Genomic DNA, 22,524 nt, shown 5'->3' with positions numbered 1-22,524 from the left:
TCACATTCAAGTAAAGTTACTCAGACATGTCTCAGAAGTGCTTATTTTCTTTTAAAATAAAAAAATAAATAAAATTCTTTGGCTTCTTGGAACAAACAAACGAAAAAGGTCACTAGAACAAGATTCTAATGATTGAAGACAGGAAAAGGATTCATGAGACGTTAAAAGGGCATAAAAACATTTCCAAGAAGGAAAAAGGACAGTTACTAAAACTCACAGAAGTCAGAACAAATAACTGTATAGTTTCTAGAGGAACTCTGGAACCATAAACTTCTACCCAATCCGAAAAAACCAAGTTATTTCTGAAGCTGAGGATAACAGAAGGTAGTCAGAGTAGAATATTATGAACTTTATTCCAAATACAAGGCTTGTGCTCTAACCAGTTACAAAGAGCTCTGCATTGACACTCTAAGCAAGAAAAGATAGAGATGACTTTGCTTCCCTTCAGAAGCAAGGGTCTATTACTAGTCCACCTTCTATCTCTACTAAACAGACCCATGATACCATTCTTTGAAGAAACCATATTGCATCATTGCAACCTCCAGGTATCACACTGAGTCCATGAAGAGGCACATCTCATGCTGTCACTGTATTACTTACTCATATCACAGAATTGTGGGGGTTGGAAGGGACCTCGAGAGATCATCAGGTCCAACCCCCTGCCAGAGCAGGTTCCCTAGGACAGGTCACACAGAGGCACCCAGATAGGTCTTGAACATCTCCAGAGGAGGACACTTCACAACTCCCCTGGGCAGCCTGTCCCAGGGCTCTGTCACCCTCACTGGGAAAAAGTTCTTCCGCATGTTGGTGCGGAACTTCCTGTGCTCCAACTTGCAGCCATTGCCCCTTGTCCTGTCTCCACAGACCACTGAAAAGAGGCTGCCCATTTCCCCCTGTGTCCCACACTTCAAATATTTATAAACACTGATCAGATCCCCTCTCAGTCTTCTCTTCTCAAGGCTGAACAGCCCCAGTTCATTCAGCCTTTCCTCGTTAGATGTTGTCATCACAGTTACTTTTCAAATTCTCCTTTAAGCTTCCCACAGATTATACTCCCACAAAGCAAATGAACAGAAATAAAATATTTATTCTATCACATACATTACCTCATGGTATGTATCCTCCAGTTCTCCATCATAAATCCAGCGATAAAGGAAATTCAATACAGGATGGGATACTAGGCCAAGAATGTGCTGAACCAGAGATCTCATGTAGGGATCTCCTGTTTTTGTATAGGCATGAACTGCTGAGGCTAATTCTCCACCTTTTCTCCCTGTAAGATCACAAGGGACAGAAACAGAAATGAATAAAGGAGAAAAATATACACAACACACTTAAATTCAGCAGCCATTGATTTCAGCTAGTCATATGTCACTCAGAGCTTGCTGAAGAGCAATTTTAAAATACAGGAAGAGTACGTTTTTTTAATATTGACAAGGCTAAGGTATGAATCATTAGTTTCACTGAAGTACTAAAGCAGAGTTCTCTGACACCATATTCTGGCTTTTTTATGGTAGCTTGGAGGAATGCAAATTTCAAGGCATCAAATCACACAGAGATTGACTTCATGCTTCCTTTCTTTCCCACTGCCCCCACCAGAATAGCGTTAAAGGAGCCTTACTATGTTTTCTTTCTCTCCTGTACGTGACTCTCCCTCAAATGTTCGGTGTGCATACACACACACAAAGCACATCTTCCCTGCTTCTTGATTATAGCTCTCCCCATAGCTTCTCTAAGTAATATCTCCTGTCTTCTTCCAATTGAAAAAGTAAGAGGCTTCATAGGTAAAAAAACCCCCCACACTTGTTGCACTGTGCTGCTACGCTGCACAGCTTAAGGGTTCCTTGCAGCACAGGCTGTAGAATTCAAAAGCATCTTGAATGTCTTGAAAGTAAAGCTCACTTTTTCTTTTGGAAGTTGTTACCATTTCCAATAACCAAGGTAAAATAGATGTTGCAAGCTTTTTTGGTTAAGGTCCTCTTTCCAAAGGGCCACAATCTCCATTTGCTTTCAAAGACAGCAAAGCTGAAGCACCCTCAGGGAGAAGCACAGCCTGTGGGGCAGTTACTGGCCAAATTTCTGGTCACCTCCCACAGCACCCCTCCGCACTGTCTTACGGACTGCCTCACAGCCACACACTACTTGCAGAACTCTCCTTGTTTCACATGAATCTGCAGGCAAGTTGCAAACGACTCTGATACGCCACCGTATATAGAGGAATGGCGTAGTACTCATATACAGTAAGGAGACTAAGCCAACCATTTCATAGTGCATTTGTGGGGTTTTTAGCAATGTAACATTCCCTGAAAGATGACTAAAATTGAATAAATTGAAAACAGCATGAAAACTGCATGCTTAAAATTTGAAGGATTTCTCAAATGTGTTCTATTGTAAAAAAACCCCAAAAACCAGAAAGGTTTAAGTGTATAAGTGTGTCAAAACAGCACTACAATTCATCAGGGTTTTTTACTTTAAACGAAGAGAGCCAATCCTTTGGATTAGCTACTTTTACATTTCTAATAAATAATTTTAATGTTTGTTAATATTAACTGATATTTCTTTCAAAAAATAATATTCCTGATAAGCACTTCTGGCATGTACGACCACTCAAAGTTGTATAACTTCCCCAGAAATATTAAATTGATGTTAAACAGACCTTGACAGTGATCAACTAGTGCTGCAAGGGTCTTTAACCTTATTTTAGGATCGTATGTCCAGACGAGAAGACGGCGAAGCGTTAAACTGCTCTCAAGTCCCAAATTCACGCCCTGATCATCTTCAAGTTGCAACTGGTGAAATTAGAAACAGAAAGGCATATCAAGGAACAAAACCAGCAAAACTGAAGCAGAACTGGTGTTTCACTGTTTTTGTTCTTAAGATGGCTTTTTACTAATATGCTTGGAATGCCCAGTATTAGATGTCTGCTCATTTAATCACTGGGCCAAAACCTGAGAAATAAGGAATCAAGTGCAGGTGAAAGGACAGAGACAAGTAGAAGTATGACAGGGCAGACAGAGCACTAAGGCCAAGAAAATTAAGGAAAACAATGTGGCAGTCACAAAAGCAGAGAGAAGCAAAAGAGAGCGGTGATCCCAAAAGGCAGCACATACAGTCCAAAGAGATGCTCAGAAGAGAAACACCTAAAAGGAAAGGAAGGGTGCAGGAGGTAAAACTTTTATTACTGCACAGAGAGCTTATTTTAGTTCAACATGGGACAAATTCTGTTCAATGCCTTCCTCCAGAAGCCATCAGGACATGCTAGCTATATAGTAAGATTAAGAAATTGTTACCATTGAAAAGAAAAAAAAAAAACAAACCAAAAAACAACCCCAAAACATTCAAACTATGATGAGAACAACTAATAATGTGACTAGTACAAATCTTCCAACACTGTGGAAAATCAAAGCCAGACATTGGAATCTGAGATGCAAATGCAGATCTCATACAATTATAGATGGGGTAAGGAGGACAAGAACATAACCTAAGAATACAGAAACAAGTTCCTAAAGCAGTCCCCGCAGATGAACTCTTGGAAAAGATGCTCCACTTCCTGTATATGACAGGACTAGTCTCATCCATATTAAGCTCAGCCTTAAAGCCAATTAAACTCATTAGCTTCTAGATCCTCCTGGGTCTGTTTGTTCGCTTTTGTTTGAAAACTGGCAATGATAAGAGATACATGAGCAAGAACCACCCTTTGCCTTCAATGAAGGGATGATACACTTGCATCTTTCATTGTGGAGGTGTATTTTTAAATAAGCTGACAACATGAAAGAAGTCTGCAAGGAAAAGACCCTTCAATGAGATTCTTGTTATGTACTACTATGCCTGAACTGCTAACTGGAACTGCAGGTACCAACTCCTAAACTGGCAGCTCCTATGATTTCCTGAATACAGGAATGCAGCACACACCCAATTCCAAGATCCAGTTTTCCATGTGTTTTCAAGTAATTGAAATGTACAGTTATGTAACAAAACTGTCTTTCAAACAAGCAGATTATTGTTTTTCATTGCTTTTAAAAATAAAATTGACAAGCCATTGAGCTCACCTCTAGGATAATCTGGCATAAGCCTTGAGAATGCTGACTTCTTTCTTAAAGATTTCTGCTCCAATTATGAACATAAGAACTGCCATCCTCAGTCAGTCCCCTGGCTAGATGAACTATCACTCTATCCCAAATAATGACAAAAGGATGTACTGTACAAGAACAGGCAAAGCTGACCCCTCTCTGCAGTCTGTCCCCCTTAAGCTCCTTGCAGCCCAGCTGCAGCATTCAGTATGTCAGAGGACACATACTTGCTCAGCCCTTCTAATAGCAGTTTACAGATCTGCCTTCTACAAATTCTGTACAGTCCCTTTTCCAACCTGTTGCCACTGCCTTTTGCCATGACATAGTAAGAAAACAAATCTGCAAGTTAGCTACTCTGCTCTGTTTAATAGCAACCTCCTGCTAATTTCAGAGAGTACCTTCTTCCCTCTCACAGTCACCCACCAAACCACATAACTTTGTGTTTCACTTATCCTTCCTTAGTTTCAAAGCCACAGCCACAGGCCACCTGATCCTTTTAGCTGACCCTATCCCTCCTCAGTCTATACCTCCCCTATGACCAAAAGGCCACCATTAGGACTGCAGACTCCAGCATCACGCTGGCATCTGCTGCCTAGTTTTCCAAACACATCTCCATGGTACTCAAAGCACATGTCAAGCCCAGCAGTGCAGACAGCCACCTGCGGGGACACTGAAGTCGTTCCTAAATTGGACCTGCTGGTGCCAAGTCCGGCACCGAAGAAGCATGCAGTGTATTGTTAGCCTGCCTCTAGGTAAAAACCCTTGTACTTGCCACACTGGGGCTCCCCAGCACCTATGCTGTCCCTTGCCACGGTCAGAGCACCCAGAGTACCAATGTTAGCAAGCCATCAGGGTCACACTGGGAGACTGCACTCTGCCTTACCTTCTCCAGACCATCAAGGGAAACACCAGTGCCAGCACCTGTCTTTGGTGCACACTACTGACCCTTCTCCATCCTGCAGTGTGACCTTGTGCTTCCCTGCCTTCAAGTCACAAGAGAATCTCTCCTCCACTTCTGGATCTCCTACCTTTCTTTCACAGCCTTTGGTAAAGAATGTTGCTGGGGACTTCTTGAAAAATCAAATGTAACATACCTCTGGGATCCTCTTCAGCCAGGTGCTGAGGGACATCCCCAGAAACTATAGTCCACTAGTGCAGCAAAAGTTCACATCACAAACACTGAACTGATGCTCCCTACCAGAATGCATTTAAACAGTGTTGTCAATACATCATGGATTCTAACACTGGAGATGAATCTGAGAAGGAACATGAAGAGTAACAAGAAAAGCAGTAAAAGGAAGAATGGGAAAAATTTGGGTCCAAATACTGAATGGTGCTGGGAAAGTGGTGACTGGGAAAATAGAAAAGACTGAGGTACTTAATACCTTCTATGCTTTAGGGTTGTTTTTTTTGTAAGATCTGCTGTTGGGAATAGCAGATATCACATGAGATCAGAGGGGAAGTTCATAACCAGGGAGACTTACTCCAAGTGGAGTAGAATCAGTTTAGGGAACATTAAACAAACTGTATATACCTAAGTCTACGAGACCCAATGGGATGCACCCATTAGTTGGTTAGTTGGCCAATGTCACTACAAGGCCTCCCTTGATTATCTTTGCCACACCATAGTGAATTAAAGGAGGTTCCTGATGACAGGAAATATCACTCCTTCAAGAAGAAGGATCCATGTAACTACACACCAGTGAGATTCCTCTCATTCCTGGGATGCTGACAAAGCAACTAATTCTGGAAACCATTTCCAAACATATGGAAGACAAAAAGGTTCTCTCAGGAAGAAAAGCTATGGGGAAGGAGGAAGAGAGGACATTTGTGGTACTGAGTTTATCATCCCAAGCCACTGTTAAGCATGCTAGGGGCCTGATTGCCAGGAAGGGGCTGGACATCTGCCTGTTGATTGGATGCAGGGAATGAAATCCCTACTTTGCTTTGCTGGTGTACCCAGCTTTTGCTTTCCCTATTAAACTGTCACCAAGTTGATTGACTTGTCTTTTTGCCTTCCTCCCATTTCCTCCCCATTCCTCAAGAGACAGGGGTGAGCAAGAAGCTGGGTGCATATCTGGCTGCTGGCCAGGGTCAACCCACCACAAAGGCAAATGCAGTTTGAAAATAAGCGATGCCAGAACTTTCCTTTCACTCTCCCCTTACAGGGACCCTTCCCACCAGGCTCATGTCTTCTTTTGAAAGGCTTAGCATAGTAAGAAAGGCAGGGGAAACTGTGTTTCAAAGTAGTAATAAATATTTTCATGGTCAAGAAGTGGGAAACAATTACAAAAAGAGCAACTGAAGAGTAGTCAGGAAAAAACAAGCAAGAAGTATGTATGACAAGCATGCCAAAATTCAAGAATGGAGTGAGTGAAAAGGAATAGATGCTTTGAAAGCCTATGACTTCAGCTACAGACTTTTTTGAAATTGGAACGTAAATGGCATTTTAATATAACTTTAGGTCAATTCTCAAAATGATTTTTTCTCAATTACAAATAATTAACCCTGTGAAAGTCCCATAGGAAAAAAAAAAGCAAGCAGAAGAAAAAAGCAACCTAATTTTTATTTTAGAGCTAGCCTCCAGGTGCACATACTTATAAATATTTGCAGGTGAACTGCAAGATTTTCAGCAGTGGGTTGGTCTATGCTTAACAGAAAAATAATAAAACACTGAAACAAAACACCGTACTCAATACAACAAAAGGGACAAGAAAAACACACAAACTACCCCAGACAGAATAAGAAGTGTTGTTACTAGCTGATGAATGGTGCATTGCTTGAAATACAAAAATATATGTATTTTTCCCCTTTAAAGATGTGTCATCCTGTTTGAGATTTGAATGATAAAGATCACTCAAGATGAAGCTGACAAAAAGGATGCAAAAAAGGGACAGAGGCTTGGAAGTATACATTATATTCCTTGCTTATGTAATACAGCAAGTAACTGAATGTCTAAGAGAAAAACATTCTTTGTTGTGTAAATCTAAAGAGCAAGAAATGTATGAGTTAGAGAATTGCATCCACTGTCAATAGAAACCACTGTAGATCATACATACCTAGGTATACCTTTCAGGAGATAGTCAGATAAATGTAAAGCAAAAATATGCAAGTTACATAAGAACCCCTTAACTCACCTGAGAATGTAAAACAGACAGGAGCCGGTAGTATTCTTTAAGTTCCTGATGTAAGGCTGCACAAAAGCTCTATAAGCAAAAAGAAGAGAGAAAAGGGAAAAAAAAATATTCAGGACAAATCTTTCTGGTTTAGTGTACAGTAACTTTTATCCTATCACCATGCTGTGGAGGTAGTTAGAAATTTCCTAAAAGGAATCAAGCTACAAGTTTCAGCACAAAAGCCAACTCTCAGGAAACTGGTCAACGTGCAAATCCTTCCCTAAGAGATGCATGGACCTTTCCCAAAAACACGTACTCATCGTCAGGTCACTTTCTGTTTCTTGTTGTCCTAATTCTATCAACAGATTAAACATAACTCACCCAATATATCATCTCAGTAAAGACAGTAATTAGCAATGGGGTGTGCAAATCATAACAAGACCCAAAAGAAATTTTCTTTAATAATTATGTAAAATACGGTACGTAGTAAAGTAAGAGAGATTTAATTTTAGGAAGGCCTCTAATCACACAACACAGAGGTTAGGTAACCATCATATTTATAGTATAGACTATATGACAAATGAGAAAACAATGCTCATATAAAAGAATATTCCCAGTATTCTGCTACTGGATAAAGAACTCTCAAATTCTGGCCTTTATCAATTTGACAGTTAAATAAAATTTTTCACCATATCCTAAGAAATCTATATGATCTGCAGCAGCTAACAGGCCTGAACTAAACAAAGACTCTTCTGTACAGAAGAGTTCTAAGCACAGATACTTTGGGTTGTTTAAAAATAAATACATACATTTTTAAAATTAATTACTGAAAGAACACTTGTTTAGTAAAGAATAGTTTTGCAGTTTGGGGTCCCAGGATTTTGCTTTGTTTTCTGATATTCTTAACCTAACATACAGACAGAAAAAAAATAATCCTGCAAGGCATTTTCTAAAACCAAATTAAAAATATGGCTCATTAATTCTGGACTGAGTTGAAAATTTTGGACTTTAGGCACCTTTTGGAGTTTTAAAATGTTTTTGTTTGTTTTGAAGAGTACTTCCATGCACACACACTAATTCTTCAGAACTGATTTCTTAACCAATTCTCAGCTAACAACTTTGATATCTATTGTAATGGACTTTTTAAAAATTGGAAGTTCCCCAGGACTTCCCCCTCAACTACTTTTAAAACCGTCATAAAGTAATTTGGAATAAAATAAGGAAACCCTCACAGAGAGCCCAAAGCCTAAAGTATTCATTCACTAGAGTATGTACAATGGATAAATCATTACTACAAGCACAGGAGGAAATAAATCTTCTTTTCTGCTAAGAGGCTAAGAAGCCTAGAAAAAAAAAATCATTAATCTTGCCATTGTGTCCTTTACAAGGAAAGACGGTTCCTCTCTTCAACTCAATGTTATAAATTAGAAAGAATTTTGAAATTCGTTTTATTCCAGAGGATCCTGAAGGGCAAAAAGAAATCCCCTTACATTTAAGTCCACTTTTCATTTCTTCTCACTTGCTTCTTCAGTACGGTTTTGAACCTATTAAAGTAGCACTTGCCAAGACAGAAGGCAGAGTAGAGCCTCCAAGAAAACATTCTAAGGCACTACACATTTAGTCAAAAAACAAGAACAGTCATCACTGACTTCAGAAGCCAAAAGGATTTAGGATATAATTGGCCATCAGCTTCTGAGAGAAGCCTTAGAAGTTAAAAATTTACATCCAGTGCCAATTCCTGCATCACAAACTACAGATTTTTGTTTCCCAAACTATTACAGAAAACTGGACATTATCCTAGAATTCTGATTTGGCCTACAGCAAAAGAGAATTCAGGAAAGAAACAGAATGTTTGTTCAAGAGGAAAATTAGAATGCCCACTACCTACCTCATCTGGATCTAAAAGAGGCAAAATGTCAAAATTAAAGGTATTATAAAGGTGTTATATTCCATTGCAGATTTTTAATTTTTTCCCCTCTCCTGAGGGCAAAGTAGCACCTGGACACTAAGCAGCAGAAGTGTTAAAGTGCAGCATATTGTTGTATCTCCAACTCCTAATAATTGCCAATACCTGGTTTTGCACGATAAAAAACAGTCACCAGAATCATAATAAAGAGGTGACAGATGTCTTATCCTACATGCAGTTTAAACAGGGGTTTACCCAAGCATTCTTTCAGAACATTAAGCAAAAGATGCTTTAGAATGCACAGTATCTTCTCATGCTACGTTATTAATGCATTGTGTGCAGCACTTGGAATCGTTGGCTATAAAAGTAATGAAGAGCAATGGTATATACTTGTTTTGCCCCAACACTGACAGCAGGAACAGAATATATGTTTTTATTTGTATACTTATGTCCTAGAAGTATCCATATAAGTGCTTGCCTCAAGCAAAATTAACAGCATTAGAGCTATGCAGATTCAGCTAGCTAACTGCACAGCCTTCTGCACAGGATCTGAAACCTGCATATGGTAGTTAAGATAATGCACATTTAAATTCACTGAAGAATTAAAGTTCTCCCCTTGCTGTAAACTTGAAGATTAAAGCCAGAGACAGTGAAAATAAGCATAAGCAGGAAGCTACTAGATAAAGAATAAGAAACTTCACCCATATATTAAGGGGAGAGCCTGAGGAAAATGCATATACAGCAGCACTACCATATAAAACATGGAAATCAGCATTGGATCGCTACAAAAATAATAATTTATATGTAACTAAAAGGGTTACTTAGAATAAGAGACAGAAGGGAACAGAATAAAACATTAGAAAAGTAGGAAGCACTACAGTGTCTCTACTGACCTCTTAAGAAAAATTAGATTGAAGGGAGAAGCACTTCAATTTCTTGGCAGATTAGGTAGGATGTTATGGCTAGAGGCAAGGATAACATTTCTGTCGACTCAGAAGGGATAATATCCAGTTTTACAGAGGGAGCAAGTGAGAGGAAACGGGAATGCCTTAGCAGTAAATGTGCTTTTGGGTATTACAGCAGCTGTGAAGTTACTGTAGACTACAAATCATGATGATGAAACCTATAAAAACAAAAATTAATATTCTTTTGATGCTGTATTCAAAAGAAAGGGCAGAAGATAATGGGGTATTTGCAGTTTATGTAAGTTAGTGCAGTATTAACACATGAACGTCAACATCAGCTGACAGGAGTGTCTCCTGTATAGGTCACTAACAAATGAATGGGTGATTAGTTAGCTCAGGGATGCCACCATCCCAGTTAAGCAATGTTTTTGTTTGTAAACATGCATGAGGACTTAGAAAAACCCCAAGCTTAAAAAAAAAATATATTAAGAAAAGGAATCTATGTATGAGACTACAAATGACAAGGGCAATTCCTCCTTATGACCAGCAAAAGCAAACATTTTTCCCTTCCCTTCAGGCTATGACCCACACCGAAAGTGCCACTCCATAAAAGGAGTAAATCAAAAGGATGAATGATTGAAGCTCCAAAGTTTACACATCATTCTAGTACTGAATTTACTCAGGAGTTTCTAAGGCAAACAAAACCAAAATCTTGTAAGCAAAATCAAATTTTTAGCTGACCTACCTGTCCCACAAGTCCAAATGCACGATCCAAACTCCTCTGGTCTGTGTATTTTCTTATTTTATTATGTAGCCATCCCAACTCTGCAAGTCTACTCGTAGTATCTCTAAGAGATTTGGACAAGCTCACCTACAAAGGTAACAGAAAGAGTAACTTGTAATTAAGTCAAAGCTACTACGACAATACTTGCTTCTCCATAAAAAGCCCTCTTTCTCATAATACAAGCCAGTTCAGGACAGAATCATTTTATACCCATAAATATAGTGACAAAAAAAAGTGGACAGTCATGTAATTAGCATTCAATTTATACTCCTAAGTGTTCAAAATGCAGCAGCAACTAACAACTAACTGCTGGCAACTTTGCGACCTTCCCTTTTGGAAATCTTAATGTAACAGTTTTCATTCACTCTTTTTTCCATTAGGCAAATGTGGCAGTAATGAAAAGGTCTTCAGAAGAGAGGAAGAAATCCAGCATTTTATGATGTGAAATCACACTCTCTTATCATGATAATCAGCAAACCTAAAAATATTAGGCTTGTAGAAGATGAGTCAGTGATGGACTAATGAAGAAACCTAATTAGTTACTACTACATGTGAAACAAACTTAAAAGATAAAAGACCCAGTGTCAGACTAGGTATCAGGGACCAAAATTTTCAGAACCCAAATTCCCAGTTTAAGTCTGATTCACCAGTAACAGCTATTTAATGCCCCTCTGAGCTCTTCTGTTTTAACTTTTCTTATACCAAGGACCTCACTTCAACCTGCAAGCCTGCCCTACTCCCAACACCCTATTTAAGTGCTACTATTGTTTTCACCTGAATCAGCATGTTTTGTCCTTTAAATTGCCAACACAAATCTCTGTTCCTCTTGTTCCTACTTGCTATTTGCTTCTACCACATGTAGAAGCACAAACACACAAGAACACCATCATCAAAATTTGTTTGGATTTTTTTTATCCAAATCCTTTGATAGGTTAGGCCAGGAGGCAAAGACTGACTTCTGTCCACAGCAACTGGGCCTGCCTTTACAACTATATAGCTGTCCCTTCTCTACGACTTGAACTTGGAGAGCTAGATTGAGCAGTCCGACCAAAAGCAAGGAAGTGCAGTAGCAAGTGAAATGGACCGCCAAAGAACTAGAAATCCAGCTCATTTATGAAGCCTTTTAGTGAGCAGTACAGGCATTCTCTAAGATAAAAATCAGTTACAGTGCGTTAGACACAGTAGTGTGGGTTTGAACCAGGTATCAGCATTTGGTTGTAAGCCTAGAGTTCAGTAGCTTGCCCTCTTGTTTAGCTACAGATGCACAGCTTAAACTTCTACAGAATAAATTATGGCTCAAACAAGCATAATTGGACACAGTTAGAAACTCTGCTCGCAGCTAAAACCAAAGTAGCATAGACCAGTTTGGGTTGGGAGGGAACTCAAAGCCCATCTAGTTCCATCCCCCTGCCATGGGGGGAGACACCCTCCACTAGACAAGGTTGCCCAACCTGGCCTTGAACACTGCCAGGGAAGAGACACCTACCACCTCTCTAGGCAACCTGCTCTAGTGCCTTACCACCCTCAAAAGGGAAGAGCTTCTTTCTTATATCTGAGAGAGAGTAAAAAGATGACAGAAGAACTATTTAGAATTCTGCAGCTACAGAGTAATTGGCACACATTAAGTTCAATACACATCTGCTGGAATCAAATAAGGAACAGGCACAAATGGCTTAGTCTCACTGCGTTTCTATCTCTCAGATCAAATAAGAAACTGCTGGCTTACCCAGTGCTAAATGTCACCAACAGACCAAATATTAACACTGACATTAGAAAATATCCAGGCAAGAACAGCAGCTTGGAAAGCGTGTTTTTTTCTGGGAAAAAAAAAAAATCAGGCTCTGTACAATGACATTTTCTTAGTGCAAGTGAAGGAAAGCTACATGCTTTGACTACTCTTTTTGCCTAACGGGCAGCCAACGCAGCTACAGGAGGTATGGCCTTGGTCCTCCTTGTTCATCAGGAAAAGTTCTGGCTCTAGTCAGCCGAATAACTTCATCTCCACTGGGTCCAGCAGCTCTGTAAATGTGCCAGTGAGGAAGGAGGATGGAAGATAACTGACTTCACAAAAATAATGAAGACAAAGTTCTCAGGAAAAAGCACTATTGACCACAAACCATCTGAATAATCAAACTCGGTATTAACAGAATTAGGAATACAAACCAAAATAGTTTTTGACCTCAAACTAGCCTATTTGATGTGAAAGTTACACAGAAAAGTAATGAAGTCCACAGTGAAGTCCATAGTTTTTCACTATCCAAATTCCTCTAGAAAAATCTATTATGCTACTTTTCCTTTGCCATATATAATCTGATCTATATAAGGAACATAATTAATTCAGTGCAGGAGTTGAGGAATTACAAACTTTGCAGCATCTACAGGTACAGATTACAACTTTCAGAATGTTTAATGAAATTTAAGTGTTCCATTTTTCCCACCACTAAGCAACCCTGAATGGAAAGTAACAGCAGGAACGATTATATATTTAGGTTTTTGCCATTATTATGGAGGAGAAAAGGAAGTCAGGTCAATTATCAACATTAAGATAAGTTCACTATGCTCTTGGCACATGAAACGGCCCGAAATCAACCCCCCACCATTTTAGGACTATGTCATATTGTCACAGTATAAAATTCTTAACTGCAATGCAAATTGGAAGCACTCTTTCCATCTGAACAAGAACATAAGAACTAGTTGACAAGCTGAAACCAAACTGTGATACAGTACTGCCCAACTACCAAACAAGGAGAGACTCACAAAAGCAACTTGTGCCTTTTTTTTCTTCTTTGCTCAGCTGACCCAAATCTCAGCCTTGGTTTTTTCCCCATGTTGTGAATATCCTTTAACATCACATCACCCCTAATGTAGGATCTTTTCTCTCTAAGGCTTCTCTCCTGTTCCTCTGCCTCTTATTTGCGACCTTCCTACAAATTCATGTCAGATGGATTTTCTAATCAACAGCAGGAGTTGAAAGCACTTTCTTCAGTTTTATCACCAGCCCTTTCTTGGGTGATCTACATGATCCCATCTGATCACTTATAAGTTGTAATCAAGACCATAACATCAAGTGGCTAACATCCATTTCACATCTCAGGCTGTTAAATTTAATCCAATAATACCATGTTTAAAATCCTGCATGTGCTTTATAATCATTCTTACACACTGGGGAGGGGAAACAATGACAAAAATCCTCCAATTAGGCTTTAATGTAGGAGTCTTTGTACTGGCTTAACAGCCAGGAGTCTATTCACATCTTGTGAAATGTTACAGCTTCTTTCTGGAACCTAATCCACCCAATCAATTTTAAACTGATTTCAGTCAAAACTACTCTGCTGTACTTTAAAAAAAAAAAAAAAAGAAAGCTGGCAGAGGGAGTAAAGACTTGGGATAATCTTTTAACTTTTTAACATACTTTTCATAGCTATTGCCCCTCCTCCCCTACAAAATACAAGCCACCACACAGTACCTTTCCCTCCACTTTATAGCAATTTTCTGAATTGCACATTTTGATGTTTTTGCCATCTATTCCCTGGAAGACATACAAAACATCTCTTACAAGGTTTGCTTCGGTTATTTCAACAGAGCCTAGAAAGAACAAAACAAAAACAAAACAAGGATTTAGACTTTTGGGGATAATTAATTAGCTTTGATTACAACATCAAAAAATCTATTTAGAAACTTAGCCAAAAAATAAAAAGGGAGAAAGCTTAAGTGTATCACCTGTAAAAAAAATAAAAAGGGTTTAAATCCTCTTAACCTGACAGGAAAGCCAAGAATTCCTTTTACCTTCCTCTGCCATACCTGGGATTCTCTCAGAGCAGGTCAGCTTGTATGACACAGGGCATGTCATGGTTGAACCAACAATTCAGCCAGTTCCTAAGCCTTTTATCTTTTATGATTCAATCAGCAGTTCAAGCTCTGAGGCAAGCATTGTAGTAACTTTACCCTTCTTCAAGCAGCTGAAGTTGTTAAATGGGATTTACAGAATAATCTCTTCTACATTCAGCTAAAGTTAATCCAGAAGGGAGACCTGTTTAATATTGGCTTTCAATCACATATGCTCAGTGAAAAGACTGATCAAAACCAGACTACCAGCCACATAACAACTATAGAGCTGGCAAACAGAAAAATGTAAATACCACTTCTGAAGACAGATGCACCTTGTGATTTCATAAAGCTTCTGCTATTGCAACATCCAGTTTGCTTCTGGCTCATCTCTCTAGTCAGATGTTAGATTACTTTTGAGATTTAGGATATTTATTGATTTAAAGGAAACAGAAAATCGAAAAAAAAAAGTGCTGTGCAGGCCACTGCAACTACACCCACCTTTTTCTGGGCAAAGCAGCTCCATCTGCTTCTATAATTTCATTTAAGGTAACAAGAATGAAACAATTTCAACAACTATCCAGAAACTGAGACAATACAACAGATTCACAAAATCACAGGGGTTGGAAGGAACCTCCAGAGATCATCAGGCCCAACCCCCTGCCAGAGCAGGTTCCCTAGGACAGGTCGCACAAGGAGGCATCCAGATGGGTCTTGAATATCTCCAGAGAAGGAGACTCCACAACCCCCCTGGGCAGCCTGTCCCAGGGCTCTGTCACCCTCACTGTGAAAAAGTTCTTCCGCATGTTGGTGCGGAACTTCCTGTGCTCCAACTTGAGGCCATTGCCCCCTGTCCTGTCCCCACAGACCACTGAAAAGGGGCTGCCCATTTCCCCGTGTCCCACACTTCAGGTATTCATAAACATTAAGACAACATGCTTCTCCAAAATTTTACAGCACTCTCATCAGTCTGTCCCCCCCCCAATCTACTTTCCCAGAATAAACCCAACAAAAATAAATTTTATTCTTATTTTGGCAAAAGCAGCCATCACTTCAAGATACTGTTTAAAACAGATTCCGCTCATAATACTATGATGGGACAAGCTAGTCCCTTTTAAGACCTCCTAGTGAAATGCTCTGAGCTTCAAATGCATATTTCTCTAATTGATAAGTAAATCAACAGGTATTATTATCAACCCTACAATGCTCAAGATTACACCATCTGTGTGGGTGTAGCAGTAAGAAAGTTCTGATTAACAGCAACTGACTTGAGAAGAAAGAAGCCCCTCCTAATTAGAATAATTTTGCATTCATAGAAATGTATCCTCTTGACAGCAACCTTGTATATTCTGAATGCCTTCCTCCTTCTATTTCTACACTGACAAGTGACTACTGTCAGTCTTTATACCCATCCGACATAAGAGTAACAGCTGCTGGCTCGCTGAATGAAATGAGTTTGTAACTCTCTTTATGCCAAGTAGTACAACAAGAGCAGTACTAGATTTTATATATATATATATTTAAAAATCTATCAAATAAATACAAAATAATATAAAATATTTACACACATGCATCCTCTTGCACATTAACGTATTTGGATGCATAGATGTGGTGCTGTAGGGACACAGTTTAGTGGTGGACTTGGCAGTGCTACCTTAACCATTGGACTTTAAGATCTTAAAAGTCTTTTTCAAACAAAGCAACTATATTTTATCTTCTGACTATCCATACTTCTTTATATAGGAGTAATTGAAAAAACAAAACCAAACCACAAACCAACCTAAACACCCCACATCTCTTATCTTTCTTTTCCAAAGAGTAACAGTAATGCAGGATAACAACATCTGCTGTTAGTTCTGTTATTCAGAAAAAGTCCCACTTTTACAGTAAAATGTAGAGTGGGTTGAGACTTACACAACTGATACTGAGATCATCTGTTAAACAATTTCTCCTTATATGCACTTGTGTTAGTTCAGAATAGATCTTCTAGGCATTGGTTTGAAGTTTACATCTACTTAATTAGTAATATTTACCTGTTTTTTTATTTTATTGTCTTTAGACCAATTGACATAAATATCAAGCACTGTAAAAGCATGCTAATTTAAAGAAAAACAGTTTTAAGATGTCTGTATTCCCATGCACACTTCCAAATTTTAAAAGACAAATAGACTCATCCATTTGTGATTCTAATAGAAACACAAGACTGCTTTGGGTTGGAAGGGACCCCAAAGCTCATCTAGTTCCAACGCCCCTGCCATGGGCAGGGACACCCTCACGATCCCAGGCTGCCCAAAGCCGCATCCAACCTGGCCTTGAACACTGCCAGGGAGGGGGCAGCCACAGCTTCTCTGGGCAGCCTGTGCCAGGGCCTCACTGCCCTCACAAGGAAGAATTTCATCCTTGTATCTCATCTGAATTTGCCCTGTTTTAGTTTAAACACATTACCCCTGTCCTGTAACTATGTGCCCTTGTAAACAGCCCCTCTTCCATCATTCCTGTAGGCCCCTGCAGGTACTGGCAGGCTACAATAAGGTATCCCCAGAGCCTTCTCTTCCCCAGGCTCAACTAGCCCAACTCTCTCAGTCTGTCTTCATAGGAGAGGTGCTCCAGCACCCTGATCATCTTCTCTGAATTTGCTCCAACAGCTCCATGTCTTTCTTGGACTGGGGACTCAGTCCAAGACTAGGGACTCAGATCTGGGCACAGTACTCCAGAAAGGGGTCTTATGAGAGCACAGTAGTGGGGCAGAATCACCTTCCTTGACGTGCTGGCCACACTTTCTTTTTATGCAGCCCAGAAAGCTAACTCTACCCTGGGCTGCAAGCACATATTGCTAGGTCACGCCGGGCTTCTCATCCAACAAAGACCCTCAAGTCCTCCTTTCAACAACTCTAGCCATTGAGCTCCCTTTCTGACTTTCTAAATGCAGTAGTGTTTTCTGATGATCGAAAGAGTGATAACTACTCACAAACACAGTCACTTGATTCTAACACACACTGCAATGAAGTTATCTGTAAGAGGACCAGAACACATCAAATCAATCACCACAAAAAACCTAACAACTGGACAAGGAAACTGTGGCCAAATATGCTAGTCTTGCATATTTGCTTCTATCAGATACATTCTAGCAAAACACTCCTCAAAATAAATCAACATGCCACAAAACTATTTCAAAATCATTTAAAAAAAAAACAAAACAGTGGAGGGTATAGATAAAAATTGCAGAAGAGATACTTTCAGCAAATGCATCTTTGCTCACCACTTGTATCCCCTTCTCGCCTTGACCTTGGCACGCCGCGGGAGACAGCGTTTGGAAAGCCCTTTGAGGTAGTGCTTTGCAGAGAAGGCTGGCTGGCAGTCAGAGTCCACGCCAGGCGCGACCCTAACTGCTGACGGAGGCATTCCCCAACGCCTGGAGCTTGATAGGATTGTCTGAAAGGACAAAACAGAAGAAACCCCTTTAAAAGCTTTGATTCTACACCCATCACCTGGTGTGCTGCATGCAAATTTTGAAAAATGCCCTTATCTTGAGTTTGGGGTTTGTGGATTTTTTTTTTTCCTAATAAACAAACCTTAAAAAAGGATGCAAAACACGTATAGACACTCCATCAAGTTCTCCAGAAAAGTTATGAGAACTTCCTTTCCTTGTAAGGCTGTCCTCTCCACATTCCTCATGTGTGTGCACACACCTGGGGAGACCCCTTCTACACCACTCTGTTGATTTCAAGGTCTCTCTTGACCACATCACCCTGCACCTTTTGCTTACTAATCTGGTCTACCACCTCTTCAATCAATCAGTTGTGGGCTGGAATTCTCCCCCAATATTCTCAGCTTAAAGATATCCTCTACTTGTCTATCCAAGACACAACATACAAACCTAGCACTTTAAAAGTCCAGTATTCGTATTGTAAACTATACTGTATTGTAAACTATACTGATAAATAACTAAATCCAGCTGTGTCAGCACTGGTCAGTAGTTACATAATACAAATGCTATAAATCACTCCAACACACTACATGACCAAAAAATATCTGCAACTCAAAATTAAGCTGTGGTACTTTCCGAAGATGCATCTGTCTGATTTCATGTTTCTTTCCTAACTGCTGGGTGTGGGGAAGAGAATCAAGAGACAAGAATATGGATTCTTTCTCTTTTTCTGATTATGAGAAAGAAATTAATAAACACTTTTATAAATTAGCCTTATTTTAGAAATTTGGGCAAATCGTAACCTGTGAAGCTTCTGTTAGGGCAAAACAAACAATAGGGCTTTGCTCATTTTTGCATCCTTTAAGATTATTTTTGTTCTTTTTGTTATATTCTCTTGAGTCTTTTTGATATTAACTGTTTTTTGAAAAGTGATGTCCTCATTGCTTTTGGATAAAGACTTGATTTCCAGGCTTTTATGTGCAAGGCTGACAGTTCTATGCAGAAAAGTACAGTCCTCACTTTCAGAAGTTTTGTAACACTGTTTACTTTTCCATGCTCAACTTATGAAGCAATGCATTTCCAGGGACGTATTACTCCCTCTCAGACTATGAACACATTCATCTTTCCCTCCACAGAACACAGACTCTGTGCAGTGCATCTGTCAGGCTTTGTAGAGCTGCAGAGGTAAAACAACATGATATCCAATGGCACAAGAGCTCAGATATCGAGCATGTAACTGACTGTGCTGCCTTACTAAGTTCAATACTCTGATAATCATCCTAGAGCTTACAATGGCCAGCTTTCACTCATCAAAAATCTGAATTATTTGGTATTTGAATGTTTCAGTTCCAAATACAGCTTCATCTTGGTATGAACAGACAATTAAACCACTGCTGAATCATAGGTGGGTTTGGATTTCTTTTTTTCTAATAGGTTTTTTTTTTTTTAATCAACTCTTGTATAAATTAAAAAACCCCAAACAAACAAAACTGTGAACATGCTTAAGATAAAGTCAGACCAGGCAAGAATGGTAACAAATTTGAAAATGGAGGATGTTAAGTCTACTAATTTGACACTGAATGCTTTATCAAAGCAACTTGAACAAGGACTCTAAGTCCAAGGTGTTTACAGAAGAAAGAAAGATTATTTTAAAGTGTTCCAAACATCTGAGATATCTGGAAAAAAACTTGGCACTAGAATCCAAACGTGGATCCAGTAAATTATCAGCTGTTCAGCAGATAGCCAAGATTAAGTTTAAGAACAAATACACTGGGCCAGCCATTTATGGTTTCATACAGTCATATGAGAGCACCTGATATTTAGAACCATTCAGGTAAGGAAGTCAGTTTCTGGGACCTTACAGTGGAATCTCCGATGGAATACAAATATGGAGGGTGGGGGAAAAGAAAGAAAAAAAAGAAAGGCAGATAATTTCTGGTCTTCCTCAAATCCATGTGTAAGGTAAAACAGTTTAGCTTACCCTGGAAGGAGCGATTGTGGAGTAGGTGTTGGCCCGTTCAGGGCATAGAGGCTGATGCTGCTGATCCCGCTGCTGCCCATGCTGCCCGAACTCTGGGCAGACTGAGCACTGCGGTCTTGGTAATTCAAGGGCAGGCTCTGAGGCCTGGCATAGTAGTAAGGGGTTGAGTGAGCATCCCGTGGCAAGGCTTGAGCAAAAAGCGTGGCATAGCTTGACACCTGAAGATGAAAGGGTTTGAAAAGGGAGGAATAAGAAGAAAAGATTTGTGAGATGCTTTAAGAAATATCCTTAATTAACAAGTGTGTAATATTCAAGAACACACCAAAAAAACCCCACCCACCCCGAAGACCATGTTTATGCAAAAAAGAAGTTGGTTTCCTGGCATAATTATGACAAGTTCCTTGCAGTGAGCAGAAGTACTTTTAGCAATATAGCTTATTTTTTGCCTGTGAGCCACCATTAACAACAGCTGTAAGGAGCACTTCAGCACTAGCAGAGCTGAAACCAAAGGAGGGATTTTGCTCTCCCTGGTCAATTTCAAAGCTATTAGCATGTGAACTGACATTAAACCACCCAGCAGAAAGCAAACAAGCCCATCTAATAATGTGATAACTTCAGCTACAAATGTTGAACAATTCTTTTTTTACATTTACTTAGTATAAAAAAACTACACAGACAAAAACTTGCAGATACTTGTGTCAAGTGTGTTCTTCCTTCCAGACTCACACAACCTGAGGGTTGGTTAAGTCTGGATAGTGATTGATAATGGCATCTAAGACAATTGACACACATTTACTGTTTCTCAGAAGTCACAAAGGTCTCCTCACCTACCTTGTTAGACTGCTTACGTGGATCCTCACTAAGGCTAAGCAGGAGGTAGAGTATTGACCATTTGTTTTTCAAAATGCCCTTAAAAAGAAAAAAAAAGTTTAATTCTTGATAAAAATAGATTTTTAAAAAAATTATCCAGCCTACTACCATATACATATGTAAATCAATTTCCACACAAGTAAGACCAACTCTGAGCCACATTCTTGAATAAACTGGGAATGCATCGTGGTAGTTTCATGAATTTTCCCCACTGTGGCCAAATCAAACTCTCAACTGCTCCTAAGAAAGAAGTTTATACAGAGTTGAACTTTTACTAGTTTTCCCACATTCTCACTACATAAAACATCTCAGATGCAGACATTTCTCTAACCTAGAGGTGAAGAAGGAAAACTCTATGTACAGCTTTAAGCAAAAAATTGTCTTTTCTCCACTTTCCCTCTCACTCTCCTTCACAGGGAGGCTTCAAAAGTTTGAGGGTTTCAATTACTTCGACTTTACATGCCATTTAAGAGAGCTACCAAATTTTTCATAGCTTAAGATAGAGACACTGTTAACATGAAACTCGAGGAATATGCAATATAGTCTCTACCAAACAGACAGATAAATAGAGTTACACACAAAAAGATAACATTGAAAAGAAGCATTAGGGCAAATATTAAAATGTTTTATTTTAGATATGCATTAAGTTTCTAGATGTATTACTACACAGTTCTGTGTCACTAACACTTGCATCTGAATTGATCAGGGATATGCAATGGACATTAAGTAGTGGAGAAAGTCAGAGAATCTTGTACAAGGTCCCTCACAAGACTGATCAGGCTATGGTCTGGAATACTAAGCAATGTTGAAAATAAAGAAAAAGTTTAGTTGTGCCAAGATTCAACAAAGGTTCCATCCCCTACGAAGCAATATAATTCAGCACCATCAGTCTTGCAAAAAGCACTTTCAAGGTCACTTGGAAACTCTTTTTTTAAACACATTTTCATTGCCACCTTTTCCTGTTTTTCCTGTTTCTCTTCAAACTATGTATTTTGTATGTATATGGAATTTTGGCCACAAAACATTTATTTCTTCAGGACAGAGCCCACCAACCAAACCTATGGAAACTATATTTTTATATAAGAGTAGGAGGAGACAATGAATATTATTATGAAGAGCAGAAGTCTCATCTGCTTTGATCTCAACAACAAAGAAAAACTAGAGGTATTGCTTCTGTTGCAAATAACCAATCCAGCAACTCAGAAACTGGTGAAGAAGGAGCAGCAACATCACTGCTTCTTCAACCGGCCAGGACAGAATAAGTCAGTGCCTCAAGGAACATGGTTTGCTCAACTGGCAAGCTGCCACTAAAATAAGCACTGACCTCCTTTTCTCTTTAGAGTAATAGATGAAACCAAGGTAAAACAGATTCACACAAGCTTTTTTCTTTCTCCTAGTTGCTTTCAAGAGAATTGCTGCAGGAATTGAAAAAACCTCACTGATGCAGAAAACACACATTCCCTCTGTGCCACTCCCTAAGCTCATGGGAAAAAAAATGAATGTCCACCATTAGTAATAAATCTAACAGCAGACTGAGTAATAACTGGTAGAGTGAATTTTAAAGAAGGTGGTATTCAGAGGATACTGTTTCACGTAGGGAAACTGCTAACGAAGGAAAAACAGACAGAAGGTTAAAAGAA

General features: G+C 39.3%; 1 protein-coding gene across 2 annotated transcripts in view; it reads right to left on the bottom strand.

Moving 5' to 3' along the window:
• Positions 1-22,524, bottom strand: part of TUBGCP3 (tubulin gamma complex component 3) — a gene marked incomplete at its 5' end in the record, with an annotated part of 50,626 nt that overhangs the window by 16,870 nt on the left and 11,232 nt on the right. The window contains 8 exons of one of the 2 annotated variants that reach the window (XM_084266612.1): positions 1,107-1,273; positions 2,657-2,789; positions 7,208-7,276; positions 10,743-10,868; positions 14,248-14,366; positions 17,866-18,038; positions 20,015-20,232; positions 20,846-20,923. In XM_084266612.1, coding sequence (XP_084122738.1) covers positions 1,107-1,273; positions 2,657-2,789; positions 7,208-7,276; positions 10,743-10,868; positions 14,248-14,366; positions 17,866-18,038; positions 20,015-20,232; positions 20,846-20,923 — 1,083 coding nt within the window. The remainder of the gene's footprint in view (positions 1-1,106; positions 1,274-2,656; positions 2,790-7,207; positions 7,277-10,742; positions 10,869-14,247; positions 14,367-17,865; positions 18,039-20,014; positions 20,233-20,845; positions 20,924-22,524) is intronic. The other variant, XM_084266613.1, reaches the window with a different exon arrangement.

Source organism: Gallinula chloropus (genome assembly GCF_964237585.1).
Source record: "Gallinula chloropus genome assembly, chromosome: 1".
Classification (NCBI taxonomy): Eukaryota; Metazoa; Chordata; class Aves; order Gruiformes; family Rallidae; genus Gallinula; species Gallinula chloropus.
Note: the sequence above shows the minus strand (reverse complement) of the source record. Positions and strands in the feature narration are given on the sequence as shown.